At 43.0% G+C, this 21374-nt stretch overlaps 1 protein-coding gene across 1 annotated transcript; it reads left to right on the top strand.

Annotated features, from left to right (window-relative positions):
- Positions 1-3590: 3590 nt before the first annotated feature.
- atxn1l (ataxin 1-like) lies at positions 3591-9562 on the top strand. The gene is made up of 3 exons (XM_058401182.1): positions 3591-3720; positions 4738-5864; positions 6713-9562. Exons 2-3 carry the CDS (start codon positions 4854-4856, stop codon positions 7934-7936), a joined length of 2235 nt encoding a protein of 744 aa, XP_058257165.1. The 5' UTR covers positions 3591-3720; positions 4738-4853; the 3' UTR covers positions 7937-9562.
- The last annotated feature ends 11812 nt before the right edge of the window (positions 9563-21374 follow it).

Consider the following 21374-nt stretch of genomic DNA (forward strand, 5'->3'; position numbering starts at 1 on the left):
GCCTGATACCTGATATTGGTATCGATGGCTCTTTGGTGAAGTACTCTGGATTAAATTCAACGTCTGAGCTAGAGGAAGCCATCACCAAGATGCTAAAACATGCATGCAGCTCGCTGATGAAAAATCTGGATTCTGTTTTATCCACTTTTAGTACGGTTCCAAACTCGGTGGGTTTAGGAGCAATGGCCCTGTCTATAGCGCTGGAGCTCATCATCAAGGCTGAAGAAGAGGAAAAGGAGAACAAAGACAGCACACTGGACATGATGCACCGTGTGTTCGCTGAGGAAAAGGCTTCAGGTGTGAGAGACTTGATGGAAGAGTATATGAACCGCTTACGTATGTATTTACACCAACCGACGCGAGTACTAGAGGAGACTCAGCGCCTGGAGAAACAGCTGAGTGAACAGCTAACCCGTCTGAAGAACTCCATGCTGTATGACAACAAAATGAGCTCCCGCTCCTTGAAGCACTGGAACAACGGTGCAGCTTTCCATCTGCAGATGCTCATCCATACAGCGAGACTGGAGATGCAAAGCACCACAGAACACGAGGCAAAACTTCAAGGCCACCTGGCTCCCATCACCACTGTGCTTGAATGCTATGAGAGCCAATTAGACGAGCTGTTAAAGCAGTACAAGACCTACAAGAAATCAACCATCTCACTTAAACACCCTGTTCCTGGGCCTACATTGCTTGTCATCGCAGTGAATGCCATTTATGCATTCCTTTGGATGGTTAAGGACAAAGAGTTCGAAAGTCAAACTCCTGCTCTGTTTTTCAAAAGTCCTGCTCTGTTTTCCAGTATGTTTTCAACGACCAGCACATCAAATGATTATGTTGACTACATGTTCGACAACTGGGCCCAGCTAAAAGAGTTAAAATGCTACTTCAGTGGTCTTAAGGGGAAAATAAAAGACTTGATCCTCCAGAATGACGAATTTAAAATGCAAAAAGTCTTACCTGTCTGAGATGAGCAGGATGACAAAAATTTCCAACTATATATCCTTTACACAGGGCTTTATGCATGACAGTCCTTTATAATACAGGAGTTCATTGTAATGAATTGGACACTGATAAATCACACTGTAGAGAAATGCTGAATAGGTTGCTGATCTCTTTGTATCAGTCTATTCTATTATCCAATAGACTGTTGATCTCTATGTATCAGTGTACTCTATTATCCAATAGATTGTTGATCTCTATGTATCAGTGTACTCTATTATCCAGTAGATTGTTGATCTCTATGTATCAGTGTACTCTATTATCCAGTAGATTGTTGATCTAATTGTAATCACTATCTTCTGTTAACCAATAGGAGTTTGATTTCCTTTGTTTTTTGGTAAATGAATAAAATTAACTATGAAATCAGTCATTCATGAATGTAACCATATATCTTCTATCTCAAGGCTGGTAGCACTCTCAGGTTAAGGTATGATCTGTAAGGTAAAAGTCTTGTGATCTTGTGCTGATTTAATAATATATATATATATATATATATATACAGGGTGCAGCAAAATGATCTGACACATTTGTAGGTTTAATAAAAGCGAAATAGAGTAAAGAATAAAAAATGTGTTTTTATTTTCCAAATGTACATATAATGCAATTTTGTTTCATTTTGTTTTAAAAATTACATCAGTCAAATGGGTGCCGTTATTGTCCACACACTGTCGAAGGCATTCACGAAAGTTGTCCATAACTCGACGGGTCATTTTATGTGGAATGGCAGCAATTTCTGAAAATCTATTGAACAATCCGTCAAGAAATTGCTGCCATTCAACATGAAATGACCCGTCGAGTTATGGACAACGTTCGTGAACGCCTTCGACAGTGTGTGGACAATAACGGCACCCATTTGACTGATGTAATTTTTAAAACGAAATGAAACGAAATAAAACATCCGATATCTAGGGACAGTACCTGATCCAATAAGTCTCAAAAACCCATCTACAGTAAAATGTAGAAGTATTTACCCCTTCCTATTTTTCCCCTTTTTTGCATATTTATCACACTTAATTGTTTCGTATCTTAAACCAAAACATTTAATATAAAACTTTATTAGACTAGATATACCTTGATGGCTTGATTACTGCCAGCTCAGGACATTTAAATCTATCATTTATTAAATAGAATATTTCCAGTAAAGTGAATTAGACTTAAAAAGAATCAACAAGGAGCACACTATACTTCAGTCAAAGAGATTCTGAAAGAAATGAGGAAGAAAGATATTGTGAAATATAGCAGTCTGGAAACGGCTCCATTTAAGGCTCTGGGACTCCAGACAACCACAGCGAGAGCCATTATCTCCAAATGGAAAATCTTCCCAGAAACGTTCTTCGATGCTTCATCCAGGAAGTGATAAAAGCCCCCCATACAGTATGTAAAAGCACAGTAGTGCGTTAATAAATTCTGCTGCCATACAGAACCACACAGTCTGCAACAACAGAAGATTAGTGTGAAACATAAATAGAGCTTTTCTTTCCTCGGCTTGTCCTACAACTCACAGCAGCAGATTGCAGGGTGGTGTAGAACTTCTTACATTAACTAAGAGCAATAAATATTGAACTAATGGCTTATTGCTTGACATGAACTTCAAGACATGGGCTCTTAACAAAGCAACGATGCTAACCCTGTGTGGACTTTGAGGATGACAACAACCTCCTAATTAATACACACACTAACGTTCTACATATGCTGTATCTGCATCACACAACTGACTGTACATGACTGCAGAAAGGACATTGTTCATAATCACACTCTGGTGTTTAGAATCATTTATAATCACTTTGTTTCTCATGTTCTGTAAAGCTGCTTTGAGACAATGTGCATTGTTAAAAGCGCTATACAAATAACATTGAACTGACTATGTTTGATAACTAGCTCTACATCACAGGACACGTCATTTCACAGGAAACCCGCTCGGACACGGGAGACATGCAAAACTCCTCACAAACAGTAACCCGAGCTCAGGATGGAACCGAGAACTGTGGAGTTACCTGATTTACCATCCCTCAGGGTGGAATATTATTTCAGATTACCCACTGAAAGACGGCTTGTGAATATGGCTAGTCTGGTAGGGTCAGCATGGTGTTAGTGACTGTGTGGTTCAACATGTTAGGAGAAATTCTGGAATACACACTAAATCTCCAAAGGAATGGTGGATTTGAGCAAATCAGTGTATAATAAACTGGTAAAGGGTTAAAAATAGTTTGTTAAGTGACAGAATCTTTGTTAATCAGGCACACTTGTAAGACTTCTCTAATGCACCCCATGTCACTGTAGGAAGAGCTGTATAGTGGATCAGACGATTCAGAGCTCTGAAAACGTGAAATAATGTGGAGTATAGACATGCCATATAAGTCTAGGACCAGGGTTAGGAACCTGAGATGGATGGTTTAGAGGGGTGCCAAAACTTTGTGCAGTGCCTTATACGAGCTTACGATTACAGTCTGTAATTGAATATATATATATATATATATATATAGGTGAAGTTGAAACACAACACGATTGAAATGTCAACACGACGTTCTTGAAGATCTTCGAAACAGCACTCGTAAGTGCGCCTACGGCCGTGACGTCATCACCGCGCGCCGCTCGGGGTTTCGTCGCTGGCCTCTGAAATGGGCACTAATCATCAGCCCTGATTTTCACCGTTGATTCATGACCCTGATTGACCAGAAGCCCGAAGCTCGACTGTAGGCAACACCATGACATGCCCAGGTAAGTCTGTGTTGTTGGAATCAATTGTTACGACTGAAAAAAATCGCCTTTTCCAAGCGGCTAAATACGCGATTAGCAGCTTAGCAACGGGTGGCTAGCTTACGAGGTTGCTAGCTAGTTGGGATGTCCCCGTTACTGTACAGTCCAGACTGAAGAATTTTCACGTTTGGACATTTTGGGGGTTAATAACCTTGTTTGTTTTAGGTCCAACAATGATTTTCCGAGCGTGTCTTTAATCTAATAATCAGTCTGATAAAAATATGATATGTTTATTTATTTTTTTCTGAACAGATTTCCTGTGCAGTTTTCCATCTTTGCTAGCTAATGATGATGTCCAAGCCCACTCGCTCCAACCACCGCTAGCTCTTATGCTAATATTCGCGCTGAAGAGCTAAAAATAAGTTATATATATATATATATATAAATATAAATATTTTTTTTAAAAAAAGGCTAAACGAGTTATTTTTATAATTAAAAAAATAATAAATTAATTAAAGCTTCCAGATCAAATCTGCTGGCTGAAACTACACGGCACAGGTTAGAAACTACATGTTTGTTTTTTAATAAATAATCCAACTTTTTCCGTCGAATTTAATCGAAAAATTCTCTAATTCCGCTTTTTACTATTCAGATAATGATATTATAGAATATATAGACTGTTTTTTTGGTTAGTGGTGTCCATAAATAAATTTATTTATATCATAAATCAGTCTATTTTTTGTGTTAGAACTCCAGTTGCAGTGATTCCAGAGGTCTGAGTCTTTTAGTCCTAAATTATGTCATTGAGCTGGATAAATAAGGACTGAAACATGATGAGGAGTGACACTGTAGGAAAATAATCCACAACATCTCGGAATGTGGAAGTGGAGTTAATGTTGGCGCTTGAAATTTGTCATCGATAACACGTCTTGTCATGTTACTGGTTGTGGCAAAGCTGGAGACTGCTTTCTGAAATAGTAATTGTTTAGAAACTCCTGATAGAAAACTTCATTGCATTAAGGATGTTCTTGTTCTCAGGTAACGTGATGGAAGAGCTCAAGCCGAGGTTCCCAGAGCTGATTGCAGTGGTGCCGTGTTTGTGGCTGTCAGGCCTTGCCTCTCACTAACATCGTCCACGTGTAATTCAGAGCAGCATGAAGCCAGCTCACGAGCGCAATCAGGAGTGCCTTCCTCCAAAGAAGCGGGACCTTCCTGTTAACAATGCTTCCACCGTTTCTAACATCAACAACAGCAGCAGTAGCAGCAGTAATACTGGAGGAGGAGGAGGAGGAGGAGGAGATGAAGCGACGGCGTCGTCACAGAGCTCCGGAGCGAGTGGAGAAGCTCAGAGTGGAAGCGGAGGCAGCGAATGGGTCCGGACTCAACCTAACCTGCATTACGGAGTCGAAGGGCCGGAGAGCATGGCCCCGGGATTACCTGTGGATCAGTACAGCATGCTGTATAAAGTAGCCGTTCCGTCGGTCACCTACTCGCCCACCAGCCTCCACCCTGTGCTGGGCCACATCTCTTCAGGCTACACGGTTCCTTCTCAGCTCCTCCATCACACTGGCATCCATTACCCTTCTCTCAGCTACGCTCCCATTCCGCAGTTCGTCAGCCCTTCGTACACCGCCGCCGTTCCCTATGCAGTCCCACCCGGGTTCGTCCCGAGCCCCTTGATTCCGGCTCAGTCTCACCTGGTGCCCTATCCATCCGTCATCCAGGAAAGCGTGGTCTCGTCCCCGCCTCAGCACCAAGTTTCGGCTCACGCCTACGCCAAGGTGGCGGCTACCGGGGGCATCCCGTTGGTGCTGGCCTCTGAGCAGTCAGCAGCCTCTTCCTCATCCTCGTCCTCCTCGCAGCAGCAACCTCTAGGTGCCATCGGGATGATTCCCACGGCAGAGCGCGTCCCCGTCTTCTACCACACGTCGGCCAGTGACCGAGCCGCGCAGCCTCAAAGTGGCTCGATGGAGCAGGACCGAGAAGTGAACGGAGGGGATCGGGAAAATGGCAGGGAGAGCCTGCAAGACGTGGTTTTCGTGGCGAGAAACGCGGCAGCGCGACCACAGCAAGGCACAGTGATGGAGCTGCAGGACAGGAAGATCTGCAGGCAGGAAGGAAGAGTGTCGCCTGGCCAGCGCAGCACACCGGACACGGACCTGGAGGTGAGGGAATCGAGCTTTTTTTATTATTATTATTATTATTATTATTATTATTATTATTATTATTATTATTATTATTATTATTATTGATCATTTTCATTGTTCCAGATCAGATTTTAGCCGGTGTTTGCACAACATTTAAAACAGTTTTAAAAAAATCACAGAACTAGATTAGTTCTGCTTCAGTATTTTGCTCAGTTTGTTTGCTGAAATATTTTTTTCTAGGTTCACATCCAGGTTGTGGTTCACCTCAGGTCTATCAAGCATCCTTCCTGTTACAGTTTATCATTTTGTCTGATAATATTTTAAACATTTTAACAATATTTTAATAAATTGACACTATCACTCTTTCGTTGCTCAAGTAAATCTTTTGTACGTGGCGTGATTGTGCTTCACAATGCGTTTTTTCCTCATGGGAAAATGTGAGCGGTGATGTTCCGCATTTTTTTTTTATTTTGACATCAATGCATTGTGAAACGATTCTTCCCCAAACAGCCACCATGCAGGCTTCTCTGAAAACAACTACTAATAATAATAATAATGGTATTTTTTTTGTTATGTAAATGATGAAGGATGTTGGAATTTTAGCCTTGTGTCATGGCTTTGAATCAGTATTCATTACACATAAACTCTCCTCCACTTCCTTCCTGTATTAGCTGTAGTACGGCTGCGTGGGCGGTTGAGCAACAGTCCGTGTGCTCTACTTCTTAGAAAGTACCCGAGATTTTCTTAGATTTTTTATGAAGGAAGGAAATCTGATTGCTCAAGGAAAAGGTCTAGAAACTGACTTCTTGTTAAAAGATTTTTTTTTTAAGCCTCAGTATGACCTTCGAGTGTTTATTCATACACAGGTCCAGCAAGTGGTGGGGCGTTTGGCGTCACCGATGCGGGGCGCGAGTCGCAGAGAGGGAGCACACGTCTCATCTCAGAGTTCCCAGAGTAGCAGAGAGGTTCAGGGGGAGAGCAGGACGGTGTATGCGTCGCACACTGTTGGCCAGCTGGACCCTCGAGCACCGCTTCATCCTCAGCAGACGGCGCAACCTGGTCATACGGTGTTCCTGCCGAACGGCCAGCCGGTTCTCATGCCCCTGGACTACCATCCTCATCCTCAGTCTCATGCTCAGCCTAATAATGACGCCGCAGCCGAAACGCCGCAACACAAAATCTCAGACGGTGCAGGCGTGGCCGAGCGTGTGGTGGCGGTGGAGCTGCCCGCCGTGCCGGCTGTCCCTGCCGTACCTCCACCCTCGCACTTCACCAAGGGTGCCATCATCCAGTTAGCGACGGGTGAGCTGAAGCGCGTGGAGGATCTGCAGACGCAGGATTTCGTACGCAGTGCTGAAGCGAGCACGGGGCTGAAGATCGACTCCAGCATGGTGGTGGACATCCGCGCCAGCTCTCAGAGGCCCGGCCTGGTTGCGCTACGCTTTGCCGTTGGCGAGTGCCAGAGCAAAGTGAGCATCGATGTTCCTCCCGAACATCCGTTCTTCGTGTTCGGTCAGGGCTGGTCATCCTGCAGCCCGGAGCGCACCGCCCAGCTCTACGGCCTCACCTGCCACCACCTCCAAGTGGGCGACGTCTGCGTGTCCATCACGGTTCAGCAACATTCTCCGGCCCACCAAAAGCCGCCGTTGATTTCCCAGCAGCCGCAGCAACCGACACACAGCAGGACTTCCACCAAAGCCAACTCGACGTCAGGAGCCTCGTCCGGCCAGCCTATGGGACCTCCGGCGCCCCAGAACCCGCGGCCTCAGGGTCAGCTCAGGATGGAGCGCGTTCACAGAGAGAGGGCCGACAAGGACGAGCCCTTCAAGCCGAGCGCCACGGGACACGGGGACGTACCCTCCAGACCCGACAGGACTTCGGCGGAGCATACGCGCAGCCAGAGCAGTTATTATTTGCACACCGAGGCCCACGGGCCCTCACAGAGGCGTTGGTCCACCCCCGGTTTCCAAAGATACCCCGTCAAGAGGGAGGAGGGAGGCCTAGCCACGCCGCCGGGCTCCTCTCGGCCCTCGTTCATCCCTCAGGAGGTCAAACTATCTATCGAGGGGCGCTCCAACGCCGGGAAGTAGCAGCAGACACAGGACGCAGTGGCAAGAGGGGAGGAAAGTGTCAGAAACGTGTGGGAGATGTGAGAAGAGAAAGAGAGAATGTAGCCTAAGAATGTTTTTTTGTTTTGTTTTGTTGAGATTTTGCACGCAAAAGATTTCACACACACACACACACACACACACACTGACTCTCACTCTCATTAGATACCCTTGTTTTTTAGGCAGACCGAGAGCACTCGGGAACGAGTTAGTGCCAGTTCGTAATGATGGCATGACCGCAGACCATCTGGATTAACTGCTCCAGCTGGTCAATGATCTACCAAAGCCTTTTCACGCTCTGTAACTCACTTACAGATGAAATATCATTAGTTCCAGCGTTCACAGCTAACGTGTATCGAAGGACGTGACCTGGGGGGGTGGGGGGAAACCCGGATGCAGCCATAGGATGTTCAGAATTATGCCTGTTTTTCCTCCACGTATATAAATAGATATATATATATATATATAGAGATATATAGAGAGATTAAATCTACCCTGTACTTGATAGATAGTTTGGACTACCTAAAGGAAAGGCTCTCTCTCTCTCTCTCTCTCTCTCTCTCTCTCTCTCTCTCTCTCTCTCTCTGTCTCTCTCTGTCTCTCTCTCTCTCTCTCTCTGTCTCTCTCTCACTCTCTCTCTCTGTGTCTCTCTCTCTCTCTCTCTCTCTCTCTGTCTCTCTCTGTGTTGTTACCGCTCTCGCTTTGACTTGACCTTTGTTTTGTATTTTCGTTTTCGTTCTCACGTCATCAACCCTTTCGTTTGTAGCTCGAGAACGATCACTTCTTCCCGAATCAATCACATGACCAATCAGCATTCAGAAAAACATTAAAAACAAAAAACAAACAGCATCTCGTTTACGTTTACACTCTCCGCAGTATCACGCTCTACCTGTGCCACGTGTATTGTTTGGTGATTATTTTTCCTCTATGTTTGTATTAAGGTATCAAGGTTTTATTTGAATCATTCCAGTGTATTGAGACAGACAGCTCTCGTTATCAGCCAAAATCTTTATTATTTAAAAAGAAGAAGAAACGTGGTACAGGATCTAGGTGAAAGGAAAAAAACAAAAAAGAAAGGATGATTGCTTTGATGTGAAATGACAAATGATGGGTTTTAAAGCAATAGCATGATTCTATTCATCCTTAGTGTTATTATTATAATTATTATTATTTTTTAAACTTCCTGTAATGATACAACAGTTTGCGTCATGAATCTTCCCTTCATCTTTTTCCCCTCTTGTTTTTCCGTAGCAGTTCAAAATGTTGTCATTTCTTATGACTCCTCAGAAGCGTGGGTTTCTACCATTGACCTTTTTTATTTTTTTGAAATGATACGCTCTCTTTATCTTTCTCTGTCTTTTTTTTTTTCTTCCTCTCTCTCTCCTCTTCTTTCTTCTTCTCCTCGTATTATTTTCCCCTCCGGTTCTAAGATCCGAGCACATCTCTGTCTCTCTCTCTTCCGCAGGGTGTCTCGTCAGGTCCTCGTCTCCTCGTCGTGTCTTCTTTGCCCCTCCACCCCAAGCTACTTGAGATTTTTGTACAATGTAGGATTCCTTCCTCTGCAATATTCCACCCGAAGACTCGCGTCATCACACGTGGTTGATCGGGGCCGGGCGACGTGACCCAGATGTCTTAACGTGACACTTGGATGTACGACCCGTTTGTACCATACATGATTAAGAAAAATAATTATGTTAATTTAATTCATTTATATCAATTCATGTAAACGACACGATCGATCACTGTATCGGTTTTTCTTTCGGTCACGTCGTCCGGCCCCGTGGTCAAGTCCGTACTCGATCGACACTGACCTTTTTTTAAATTGGATTCTTTATGCTTTATATGAAGGGAAAACTTTCAGCTGTTTTGATTTATTATATATATTTTTTTTATTATTATTATTTTTATTTTTTTGTGAGAAACTGACAGGCGCCACACTGCTCCAACACTGTTTACAAATCAGCCCCGAAGAAATGCTGCAGTTTCATCACTGATTCTTTATTTTATGTTTTTTTTTTTTAATTAATTTTATTTTTTCCCCCCCTTTAGATTTTAGATATTTCGACAAATCGAAACGGAGGGAGAAAAAAACAAAACAAAAATGAAGTGCAATTAGACAATTAGACAGCATTCCAGCATCCAGGATTTCGAGTGTGACATTCCCGTGTAGTGAGAATCTTTTTTTTATTATTATTATAATTTTTTAAAAATATTTTTTATATATAAATCACTTACTAATACGTATTAGATTTTTTTTTTTTTTAATTCACATTTTTAACAGTTTTTCTTGCTCTGTATGGCGTGTGGAAATGCATTTTATCATTCAAACGAACTTCTTTTAGTTTTCTTACCCTGCCCCCCCCCATTAATGTATTTAATAGGCAAGAACTTTTTTCCCCCCATAATGACTTGATGGATTATTTTTTTATTGTTGTTATTATTATTATTAGTTAATTAATTAATTAATCGCTCTCACGTGACTCTTCTGCAGGTAGCATTAACTCTCTCACCACGGATATAAACACACGCTCTCTCTGACCGCTGCTTTGACCTCAGCGACTGTATTTGGTCTTAGTTGTTTCCTGCTATCTGATAACTCAGTTTTTTTCTTCTTCTTTTTTTTGGCGTAAATCTATAATATCATGCGTAAATCTGTTCTCTCAATTGGTCAGAAATATTTCAGCTCCAGTGGTTTAACAGCTTTAGTTCTGTTGTGGATGCATCAAAAATATGCTTTTCAGTCCGGGACGTCACAGGACATCGTCTTTTTTAGCTCTTCTGAGCGACATGGGTGTGGCCGAGTGTCTTTGTGCCGTCCTCCAGTATCCCTCGCTCTCAGATGTTGACCGATATCAGTATCCGTACCGACGCATCCCAGTTTTTCAATATTAACGTCTCAGAATAAACTTCCCAGATTCCCATTCGTCATCATCTGTCCGAAAGGGGCGTGGCCACTCTGTTCCAGCCGGTCTGAACAGACTCTTCCCATCTCATTCCGTTTTCTGCGACGTGACCAAAAAACATTTCCAAACAAACGAATGCAGTTTGTCATTCCTCTCGGTTAAACAGATTTTTTAATTTTTTTTAATAGACAAGCAATACCCTTACGCCGGACACGGAGAACGACCTGACCCCGTGTACGATCTCAGCGCTATGTACTATGCAGCAACATCCGACTCTCGCAACCGCAAGTTCGTCCGCTCTGCCGAGGATCATGCACAAAATTTTATTTTAGTGACTCCACCCACATTTTTTCCTCCTCCAACCAGCACAGAGAAACTCCTTAAAGGGGAACTCCAGTGATTTTCTGTCCCCACACAGACCCCTGACCTCTGTTCTCTGTATCTGTACTGCGTGATCACTGCAGACGTGAAACGTCTCGTATCACAAATTCAATTTCAGTGGAAGTCTAAGGGCAGACGAGCGTCGAACCTCGATAAACTCTTTAATACAAAAAACCTACCAAACAAATTTAACCCTTTCATCCATCACACAGGATCCGTGAAGATGTTGTGTTTCTCTGACATGAATCAAATCAAATGGGGAAGAAAATCTCACTAAAACTTAAAAGTAGTTCCGGTTCCTTTATACTTCCCTGAATCCTTACGCCAGCAGTGCCTCAGGACGTTTCGCATATAAGCACAAATCCTTCCGTCTGAGAAAGTAGTTCCGTCTCTAAAACGCCCGGATTTTATTTCTAACGTCTGCCCCTTCATGATTTTTCTTCTTCACTGGATGAGAGTTTTTAAAGAATTAAACTACAAGCTGGTGTGCTACAGATGCAGAGGATAGACAGACTCGGGGGGGCTTGTTGTGTTAATAGAATCATTTTCAGATTTTGTTGGTGTGTGTGTGAGTAGTCACCCTCACTGCTCTGTGTCACCCCTCAAACTCGAGCGCACTGCCTTACTGACCCCTCTGCTACAGGAGGTTAGATGATTGTGTGGAATGCAACGCTTCACTCCTGTGCACTGTAACTGAAAACAAATCAACGTAATGTCTGTGCCTTTCCTGTATGTGTGTGTGTGTGTGTGTGTGTGTGTTTGTGCTAGCATGCAGTCACCACTTTGCTTCGACCACTAAGGGCTGATTTATACGACATTAGACATCCGGTCATCTGAGCGCAGCATAACCACGAGCACGAGGGGGCAGTGTGGAGAAGATACGAGTCAAATGTTAGAACATATGGTAACATCGTGCCGCTTTATTGTTCAACGATTCGAAGCAAAGTGCATGATTGATGATGATAACGTGACATTTTATTCTCACCCTGATTCTCCCTGAAATGTTCATGTCTTAAGGTCATTGCAGCTTAATAACAACGACAAAGATCCTCTAATAACAGATTTGCGATTAAAGAGAATCTGTTCAATGCTGATTTATTTTTATGGCAATTTTCTCCAAAGTTTACGTCGCCGCTTATTGTAACTCTCTGCAGGTATCCCCGTGAGCTTGGCGTCCTCCTACTGGTGGATTTTAGACAATTGAATCAAAAAAATTTCTGACACTGCCAAATCTTTTTACTCGTCAATTACGTTCTAAAAGCACCAAAAATGTTTTTATTTTTAAATACATGACGTGTGGCCAAAACTGACGCAAGTGGGTTTGCCTCATGACTTTTCTGCTCGGATAACACGTCTAATTCGGGCTCTGAGCATCTGCTCCGCTTACCCATAATCCCTTCTGTTTATGTCCGGGCGCGGTCACGCTCGAGAAGTACAGATCAGCCCTTAATCCGAACCCGGACACTGCTGCACACCTCCCCCCTTCGAGATCTCATCCCGTCACTCGTAAATCTCTCGTGCACACGCCGCGCACACAGTGCCCCCTGCTGATGAACGGTGATGGTGCACGCTGGTTATTAGAATAAAAACTGTAAATGTGTAAACGAACTCATCACCACCTGCATCATGGACCGAAAGATGCACTTATTCCTGTCCAGACTCGGTTACGTAGTAGCCAACTCTAATATTGAATTATATGCGACGTGTTCAAACAATCAAGCTTTGTGTGTGTGTGTGTGTATGTGTGGATAAAAGATGAGCTTTCTATATATTATCGAGCTTGCCTTAAAGGTTAGTCATGGAGCGAACGGCGCCTACACGCGGCTCAGAACGGGCGTCGCGGTCCGAGGCGAGTCGTAGGGCGGCCGTCTGCGTGTCGGGCGTCACGTGTAAAGGATGTAAATTCATTTCCGATTTCCGTGAACAAGAAGTTGTTGACGTGGGCTTTCGACGAGTATTTACCTCAGAAACCTCATAGTGGTCGGCGTTCGGAAGGAGATCAACCGTTGCCCGGGAAACGCACCTGTAAACACAGGAGAAGGCGTGGCACTGACCACTTTCATCAGGTGATCAAATGATAGATGGATGGATGGACGCTCAGATCTTTTCTCAGTCGTACTATCACGTCATGTTTTTGAGATTTTATGACCCACGTTGTGATTAATTAATCCTGTTTTTTTTTTTGTTTTTTTTTTATTTTTTTTTTTTTTTTTAGAAGTGGAACTGAGACTAAAACCGAGTGTGTCGAGGTTCTAAAGTTCTAACGGTTAAAGACATTTTATTATTATTGTTATTATTTTTTTTAAAGAAACGATTAATCACCTACTTTTAAAAGCGTACCTTATTGGCACTAAAGTGACACTGCTTTCTTTGTTTTTCCCTCCTTCTTTTATTTGTGTGTTTTTATTTTATTTTATTTTTATTTTAAGGTGACCACGTAAAACGTAAAAGAAAAAAACAAGCGTCTTTCTTTCATGCATAAAAGAACCTGCGAGAAATATATGCAATGATGTGTATGTAATCTTCAATCCTCAAGTATAATCCAGGTTATATGGACTTTGTATAGTGAGTTTTAATATCGTCTGGCCGTACCGATCATGTATTAATTCTTCTCAGAAGCCTTAGAAGTCGTCTCTACCCAAAGTGCTCCCTTAGAACACCCTATACACCTACCTGAACTTTACAAAGCATTAATAACTATATTTTGTTTTTGGCGTTTTTTTTTTATTTGTACCCTTTTTTTTTGGAATAAAATAGATTTGTACTGTATATTTGTACCTCTGTGAACTACTTAGGGCAGTTTGTTTTGTTTTATTTTTGTTTTAAGTTTCATTCCGGTTTCGTTTCGCTGTCTTAATTCTATGTACGGACACAAAGATATTGTATTTTTATTGTTACAGCTAACTTCTTGGAAACGTTGCATTTATCATGTTTGTTAAGTAAACACAATATAATATATATAATATTACCAAACCGGCCAGCGTCCTTTTCTGGATTTGTCTCGAATTTTGCAATTAGAATTATTTCCTGAATTTTTGTTCAGGAAAATAATAAATATTAATTTTAAATAATATTTAATTATTTATTCTTATTTATTTATTTTTAGATTTGTTTATTTTTTCAACTTCATTTTAAATAATATAAATTTATTTATTTTTATTTATTTATTTTTTGAATATTGTTTGTTTTTTCAATTTGGTCAACTTGAATTTAAATAATATTCATTCATTTATTTTTTATTTATTTATTTTTCCAATTCGGTCAACTTCATTTTAAATATTTATTTATTTATTTATTTATTTTTGTTGTGTGTGTGTGTTTATTTATTTATTTCCTTTAAAGCTAATTGCATGTTTCTGCTAAATAATCTTAGAAGTATTTAGAATATTGGGGGAAAATATGCTTTAAGTGTGTAAGAAAACACTTCTGGGGGTAAAAAAAAAAAGTCTGTGTTTTACCGGCCTTCTGTCAATCAGTTTATAGACACGCCCCCTAGACACTTTGCTCCGCCCACATTTCCGGAAGGAAAGTTAAACAAGCGCCCATCTCAGGTAGAGTAAATAAGTAAATAAATAAATAATTATTGGAGAAAAAACATTTAGAAGATGGAGAAGGTGATTAGTAGCAATAAACTAAACTAGCTAGTGACCAGAATTTCATGTGTTGTTATAGTGTTGGTCCGTTCAGGCTAAAATGTTAACACCATCAGTTATCTAACTGAACTCATTGGCCAGAGAAGATTCTAGAAAAATCAGGGATTTAAGCATATGGGCGGAGTCAAAGAGGTTTTAATGTTCTTGCACTTCACGTGTTTGGCCACTAGAGTGGCAGCGTTTGCTAAAATCTGGACTAGTGCATGTTTACTGGACCAGTAGCTTCACTTTAATGATTTAACTGAACAGATTTCATGAGAATGAAGTCATAAGAAAAGGTTTGTATGTTCAATGCCTTGTTAGATTTTGCTGTATTTGGCTGTGCGGTGGTTTGGGTGGCTCGCCAATGTATTCGATTTCTCTAATACATAAAATAAGTATGCTTGACCAGAGTTCTTGTGGGGAGAAGAATTTATTGAAGGTAGCAGTGTAGCGGGTCTTCGACAGCGATGTTAGCTGGTCGGTCTTCAAAGTATCTTAACCCAAAGGTACTGTCTGTGTGATCAGACTTCTACTTGGTGACAAAAGGTCTTCAAACAATAGGCAGATACCATTAGGACCTCCTACTGGAGACATTACAAAGGACAGGATGGAAGGGCCACCAGTTGCTTGCTTGAGCCATTTGGTTCACACCTTTACATATACATATGCTAATTACAGGTGGGGCACAGGCATGATGGAACGTCAGACGTTGATTATACATGCAAGAACTAGATACAAAATCCTTCAGCCTTCACGATTTTATCCCCAACGACACGCAGGTCCGAGTCGAGACGTGTCGCGTGATGTCATCAGTGTTCACGTGTGTGTGTGATTAGTTCAGCCTCAGAGACGGCCATCATGTATGGGGCGTGTCTCAGTGGGAGGAGATTAGAAGAAGAGTTTTAGTTTCCGTTAAACACTGTGATGAGTTTCTTCCTGTTAAGTCGAATCGAGTCGAGGCACAGGGGAGGAGCTGCAGCGCTGAAGGTGAGAATCTTCTGGTTTTATACAATGTCACACACACACACACACACTCTTTTTCACCTCTATCTCACACACACACAACCTCTGTCTCTCTTATCTCCTCTAACTCACGCACACGCACACACTCTATCTCCTCTAACTCACACTCTCTCTATCTCCTCTAACTCACTCACACACACTCTATCTCCTCTAACTCACACTCTCTCTATCTCCTCTAACTCACTCACACTCTCTCTATCTCCTCTAACTCACACTCTCTCTATCTCCTCTAACTCACTCACACACACTCTATCTCCTCTAACTCACTCACACACACTCTATCTCCTCTAACTCACTCACACACACTCTATCTCCTCTAACTCACTCACACACACTCTATCTCCTCTAACTCACGCACACGCACACACTCTATCTCCTCTAACTCACACTCTCTCTATCTCCTCTAACTCACACTCTCTCTATCTCCTCTAACTCACTCACACACACTCTATCTCCTCTAACTCACTCACACACACTCTATCTCCTCTAACTCACTCACACACACTCTATCTCCTCTAACTCACGCACACGCACACACTCTATCTCCTCTAACTCACACTCTCTCTATCTCCTCTAACTCACTCACACTCTCTCTATCTCCTCTAACTCACACTCTCTCTATCTCCTCTAACTCACTCACACACACTCTATCTCCTCTAACTCACTCACACACACTCTATCTCCTCTAACTCACTCACACACACTCTATCTCCTCTAACTCACTCACACACACTCTATCTCCTCTAACTCACTCACACTCTCTCTATCTCCTCTAACTCACTCACACACACTCTATCTCCTCTAACTCACTCACACACACTCTATCTCCTCTAACTCACTCACACTCTCTCTATCTCCTCTAACTCACACACACACACTCTATCTCCTCTAACTCACACTCTCTCTATCTCCTCTAACTCACTCACACACACTCTATCTCCTCTAACTCACACTCTCTCTATCTCCTCTAACTCACTCACACTCTCTCTATCTCCTCTAACTCACACTCTCTCTATCTCCTCTAACTCACTCACACTCTCTCTATCTCCTCTAACTCACTCACACACACTCTATCTCCTCTAACTCACTCACACACACTCTCTCTCCTCTAACTCACACACACACACTCTCTCTCCTCTAACTCACACACACACACTCTATCTCCTCTAACTCACTCACACACACTCTATCTCCTCTAACTCACTCACACACACTCTCTCTCCTCTAACTCACTCACACACACTCTCTCTCTCCTCTAACTCACTCACACACACTCTATCTCCTCTAACTCACTCACACTCTCTCTATCTCCACTCACTCACACACACTCTATCTCCTCTAACTCACTCACACACACTCTATCTCCTCTAACTCACTCACACACACTCTATCTCCTCTAACTCACTCACACTCTCTCTATCTCCTCTAACTCACTCACACACACTCTATCTCCTCTAACTCACTCACACTCTCTCTATCTCCTCTAACTCACTCACACACACTCTCTCCTCTAACTCACACACACTCTCTCCTCTAACTCACACACACTCTCTCTCCTCTAACTCACACACACACACACACACTCACACACACACACTCTCTCGCTCCTCTAACACACACACACACTCTATCTCCTCTAACTCACTCACACTCTCTCTATCTCCTCTAACTCACTCACACACACTCTATCTCCTCTAACTCACTCACACACACTCTATCTCCTCTAACTCACACACACACACACACTCTATCTCCTCTAACTCACACACACACACTCTCTCCTCTAACTCACACACACTCTCTCCTCTAACTCACACACACTCTCTCTCCTCTAACTCACACACACACACACACACTCACACACACACACTCTCTCGCTCCTCTAACACACACACACACTCTATCTCCTCTAACTCACTCACACTCTCTCTATCTCCTCTAACTCACACACACACACTCTCTCTCTATCTCCTCTAACTCACACACACACACACACTCTATCTCCTCTAACTCACTCACACACACTCTATCTCCTCTAACTCACTCACACACACTCTATCTCCTCTAACTCACTCACACTCTCTCTATCTCCTCTAACTCACTCACACACACACTCTATCTCCTCTAACTCACTCACACACACTCTATCTCCTCTAACTCACTCACACTCTCTCTATCTCCTCTAACTCACTCACACTCTCTCTATCTCCTCTAACTCACACACACACACTCTCTCTCCTCTAACTCACACACACACACTCTCTCTCCTCTAACTCACACACACACACTCTCTCTCCTCTAACTCACACACACACACTCTATCTCCTCTAACTCACACACACACACTCTATCTCCTCTAACTCACTCACACACACTCTATCTCCTCTAACTCACACTCTCTCTATCTCCTCTAACTCACTCACACACACTCTATCTCCTCTAACTCACACTCTCTCTATCTCCTCTAACTCACTCACACTCTCTCTATCTCCTCTAACTCACACTCTCTCTATCTCCTCTAACTCACTCACACACACTCTATCTCCTCTAACTCACTCACACACACTCTATCTCCTCTAACTCACTCACACTCTCTCTATCTCCTCTAACTCACTCACACTCTCTCTATCTCCTCTAACTCACACACACACACACTATCTCCTCTAACTCACACACACACACACTCTCTCCTCTAACTCACTCACACACACTCTCTCCTCTAACTCACACACACTCTATCTCCTCTAACTCACACACACACACACACTCTATCTCCTCTAACTCACTCACACTCTCTCTATCTCCTCTAACTCACACACACACACTCTATCTCCTCTAACTCACTCACACACACTCTATCTCCTCTAACTCACTCACACTCTCTCTATCTCCTCTAACTCACTCACACACACACTCTCTCCTCTAACTCACTCACACACACTCTATCTCCTCTAACTCACTCACACACACTCTATCTCCTCTAACTCACTCACACACACTCTATCTCCTCTAACTCACACACACACACTCTCTCTCTCCTCTAACTCACTCACACACAATCTCTCTCCTCTAACTCACTCACACACACTCTATCTCCTCTAACTCACTCACACACACTCTCTCCTCTAACTCACTCACACACACTCTATCTCCTCTAACTCACACACACACACTCTCTCCTCTAACTCACTCACACACACTCTATCTCCTCTAACTCACTCACACTCTCTCTATCTCCTCTAACTCACTCACACTCTCTCTATCTCCTCTAACTCACTCACACACACTCTATCTCCTCTAACTCACTCACACACACTCTATCTCCTCTAACTCACACACACTCTCTCCTCTAACTCACACACACTCTATCTCCTCTAACTCACACACACACACACACACTCACACACACACACTCTATCTCCTCTAACTCACTCACACACACTCTATCTCCTCTAACTCACTCACACACACTCTATCTCCTCTAACTCACTCACACTCTATCTCCTCTAACTCACTCACACACACTCTATCTCCTCTAACTCACTCACACACACTCTATCTCCTCTAACTCACACACACTCTATCTCCTCTAACTCACACACTCTCTCCTCTAACTCACACACACTCTATCTCCTCTAACTCACTCACACACACTCTATCTCCTCTAACTCACTCACACACACACTCTATCTCCTCTAACTCACTCACACACACTCTATCTCCTCTAACTCACACACACACTCTATCTCCTCTAACTCACTCACACACACACTATCTCCTCTAACTCACACACACACACTCTATCTCCTCTAACTCACACACACTCTCTCCTCTAACTCACACACACTCTATCTCCTCTAACTCACACACACTCTATCTCCTCTAACTCACTCACACACACACTCTATCTCCTCTAACTCACTCACACACACACTCTATCTCCTCTAACTCACTCACACACACACTCTATCTCCTCTAACTCACTCACACACACTCTATCTCCTCTAACTCACTCACACACACTCTATCTCCTCTAACTCACACACACACACTCTATCTCCTCTAACTCACTCACACACACTCTCTCCTCTAACTCACTCACACACACTCTATCTCCTCTAACTCACTCACACACACTCTATCTCCTCTAACTCACTCACACACACTCTATCTCCTCTAACTCACTCACACACACTCTATCTCCTCTAACTCACTCACACTCTATCTCCTCTAACTCACTCACACACACTCTATCTCCTCTAACTCACTCACACACACTCTATCTCCTCTAACTCACTCACACTCTCTCTATCTCCTCTAACTCACTCACACACACACTCTATCTCCTCTAACTCACTCACACACACTCTATCTCCTCTAACTCACACACACTCTATCTCCTCTAACTCACACACTCTCTCCTCTAACTCACACACACTCTATCTCCTCTAACTCACACACACACACACTATCTCCTCTAACTCACACACACACACACTATCTCCTCTAACTCACTCACACACACACTATCTCCTCTAACTCACACACACACACACTCTCTCTCCTCTAACTCACACTCACACACACACACTATCTCCTCTAACTCACACACACACACTCTATCTCCTCTAACTCACACACACACACTCTATCTCCTCTAACTCACACACACACACTCTCTCTCCTCTAACTCACTCACACTCTCTCTCCTCTAACTCACACACACACACTCTCTCTCCTCTAACTCACACACACACACTCTCTCTCCTCTAACTCACACACACTCTCTCTATCTCCTCTAACTCACACACACACACTCTCTCTCCTCTAACTCACACACACACACTCTCTCTCCTCTAACTCACTCACACACACACTCTCTCTCCTCTAACTCACTCACACACACACTCTATCTCCTCTAACTCACTCACACACACACACTATCTCCTCTAACTCACTCACACACACTCTATCTCCTCTAACTCACACACACACACACTATCTCCTCTAACTCACACACACACACACTATCTCCTCTAACTCACTCACTCACACTCTCTCCTCTAACTCACACTCACACACACACACTATCTCCTCTAACTCACTCACACTCTCTCTATCTCCTCTAACTCACTCACACACACTCTCTCCTCTAACTCACTCACACACACTCTCTCCTCTAACTCACTCACACTCTATCTCCTCTAACTCACTCACACACACACTCTATCTCCTCTAACTCACTCACACACACACTCTCTCTCCTCTAACTCACTCACACACACTCTATCTCCTCTAACTCACTCACACACACTCTATCTCCTCTAACTCACTCACACTCTCTCTATCTCCTCTAACTCACACACACTCTCTCTATCTCCTCTAACTCACACACACTCTATCTCCTCTAACTCACTCACACACACTCTATCTCCTCTAACTCACTCACACACACTCTATCTCCTCTAACTCACTCAC

This window comes from Hemibagrus wyckioides, linkage group LG10, assembly GCF_019097595.1.
Source record: "Hemibagrus wyckioides isolate EC202008001 linkage group LG10, SWU_Hwy_1.0, whole genome shotgun sequence".
NCBI lineage: Eukaryota > Metazoa > Chordata > Actinopteri > Siluriformes > Bagridae > Hemibagrus > Hemibagrus wyckioides.

Excerpts from the sequence above, each read along its gene's own strand:
- atxn1l (XM_058401182.1), top strand. The coding sequence starts at position 4,854 with ATGAAGCCAGCTCACGAGCGCAATCAGGAGTGCCTTCCTCCAAAGAAG. Across the intron at positions 5,865-6,712 it reads CACCGGACACGGACCTGGAG|GTCCAGCAAGTGGTGGGGCG; the intron begins GTGAGGGAATCG and ends ATTCATACACAG.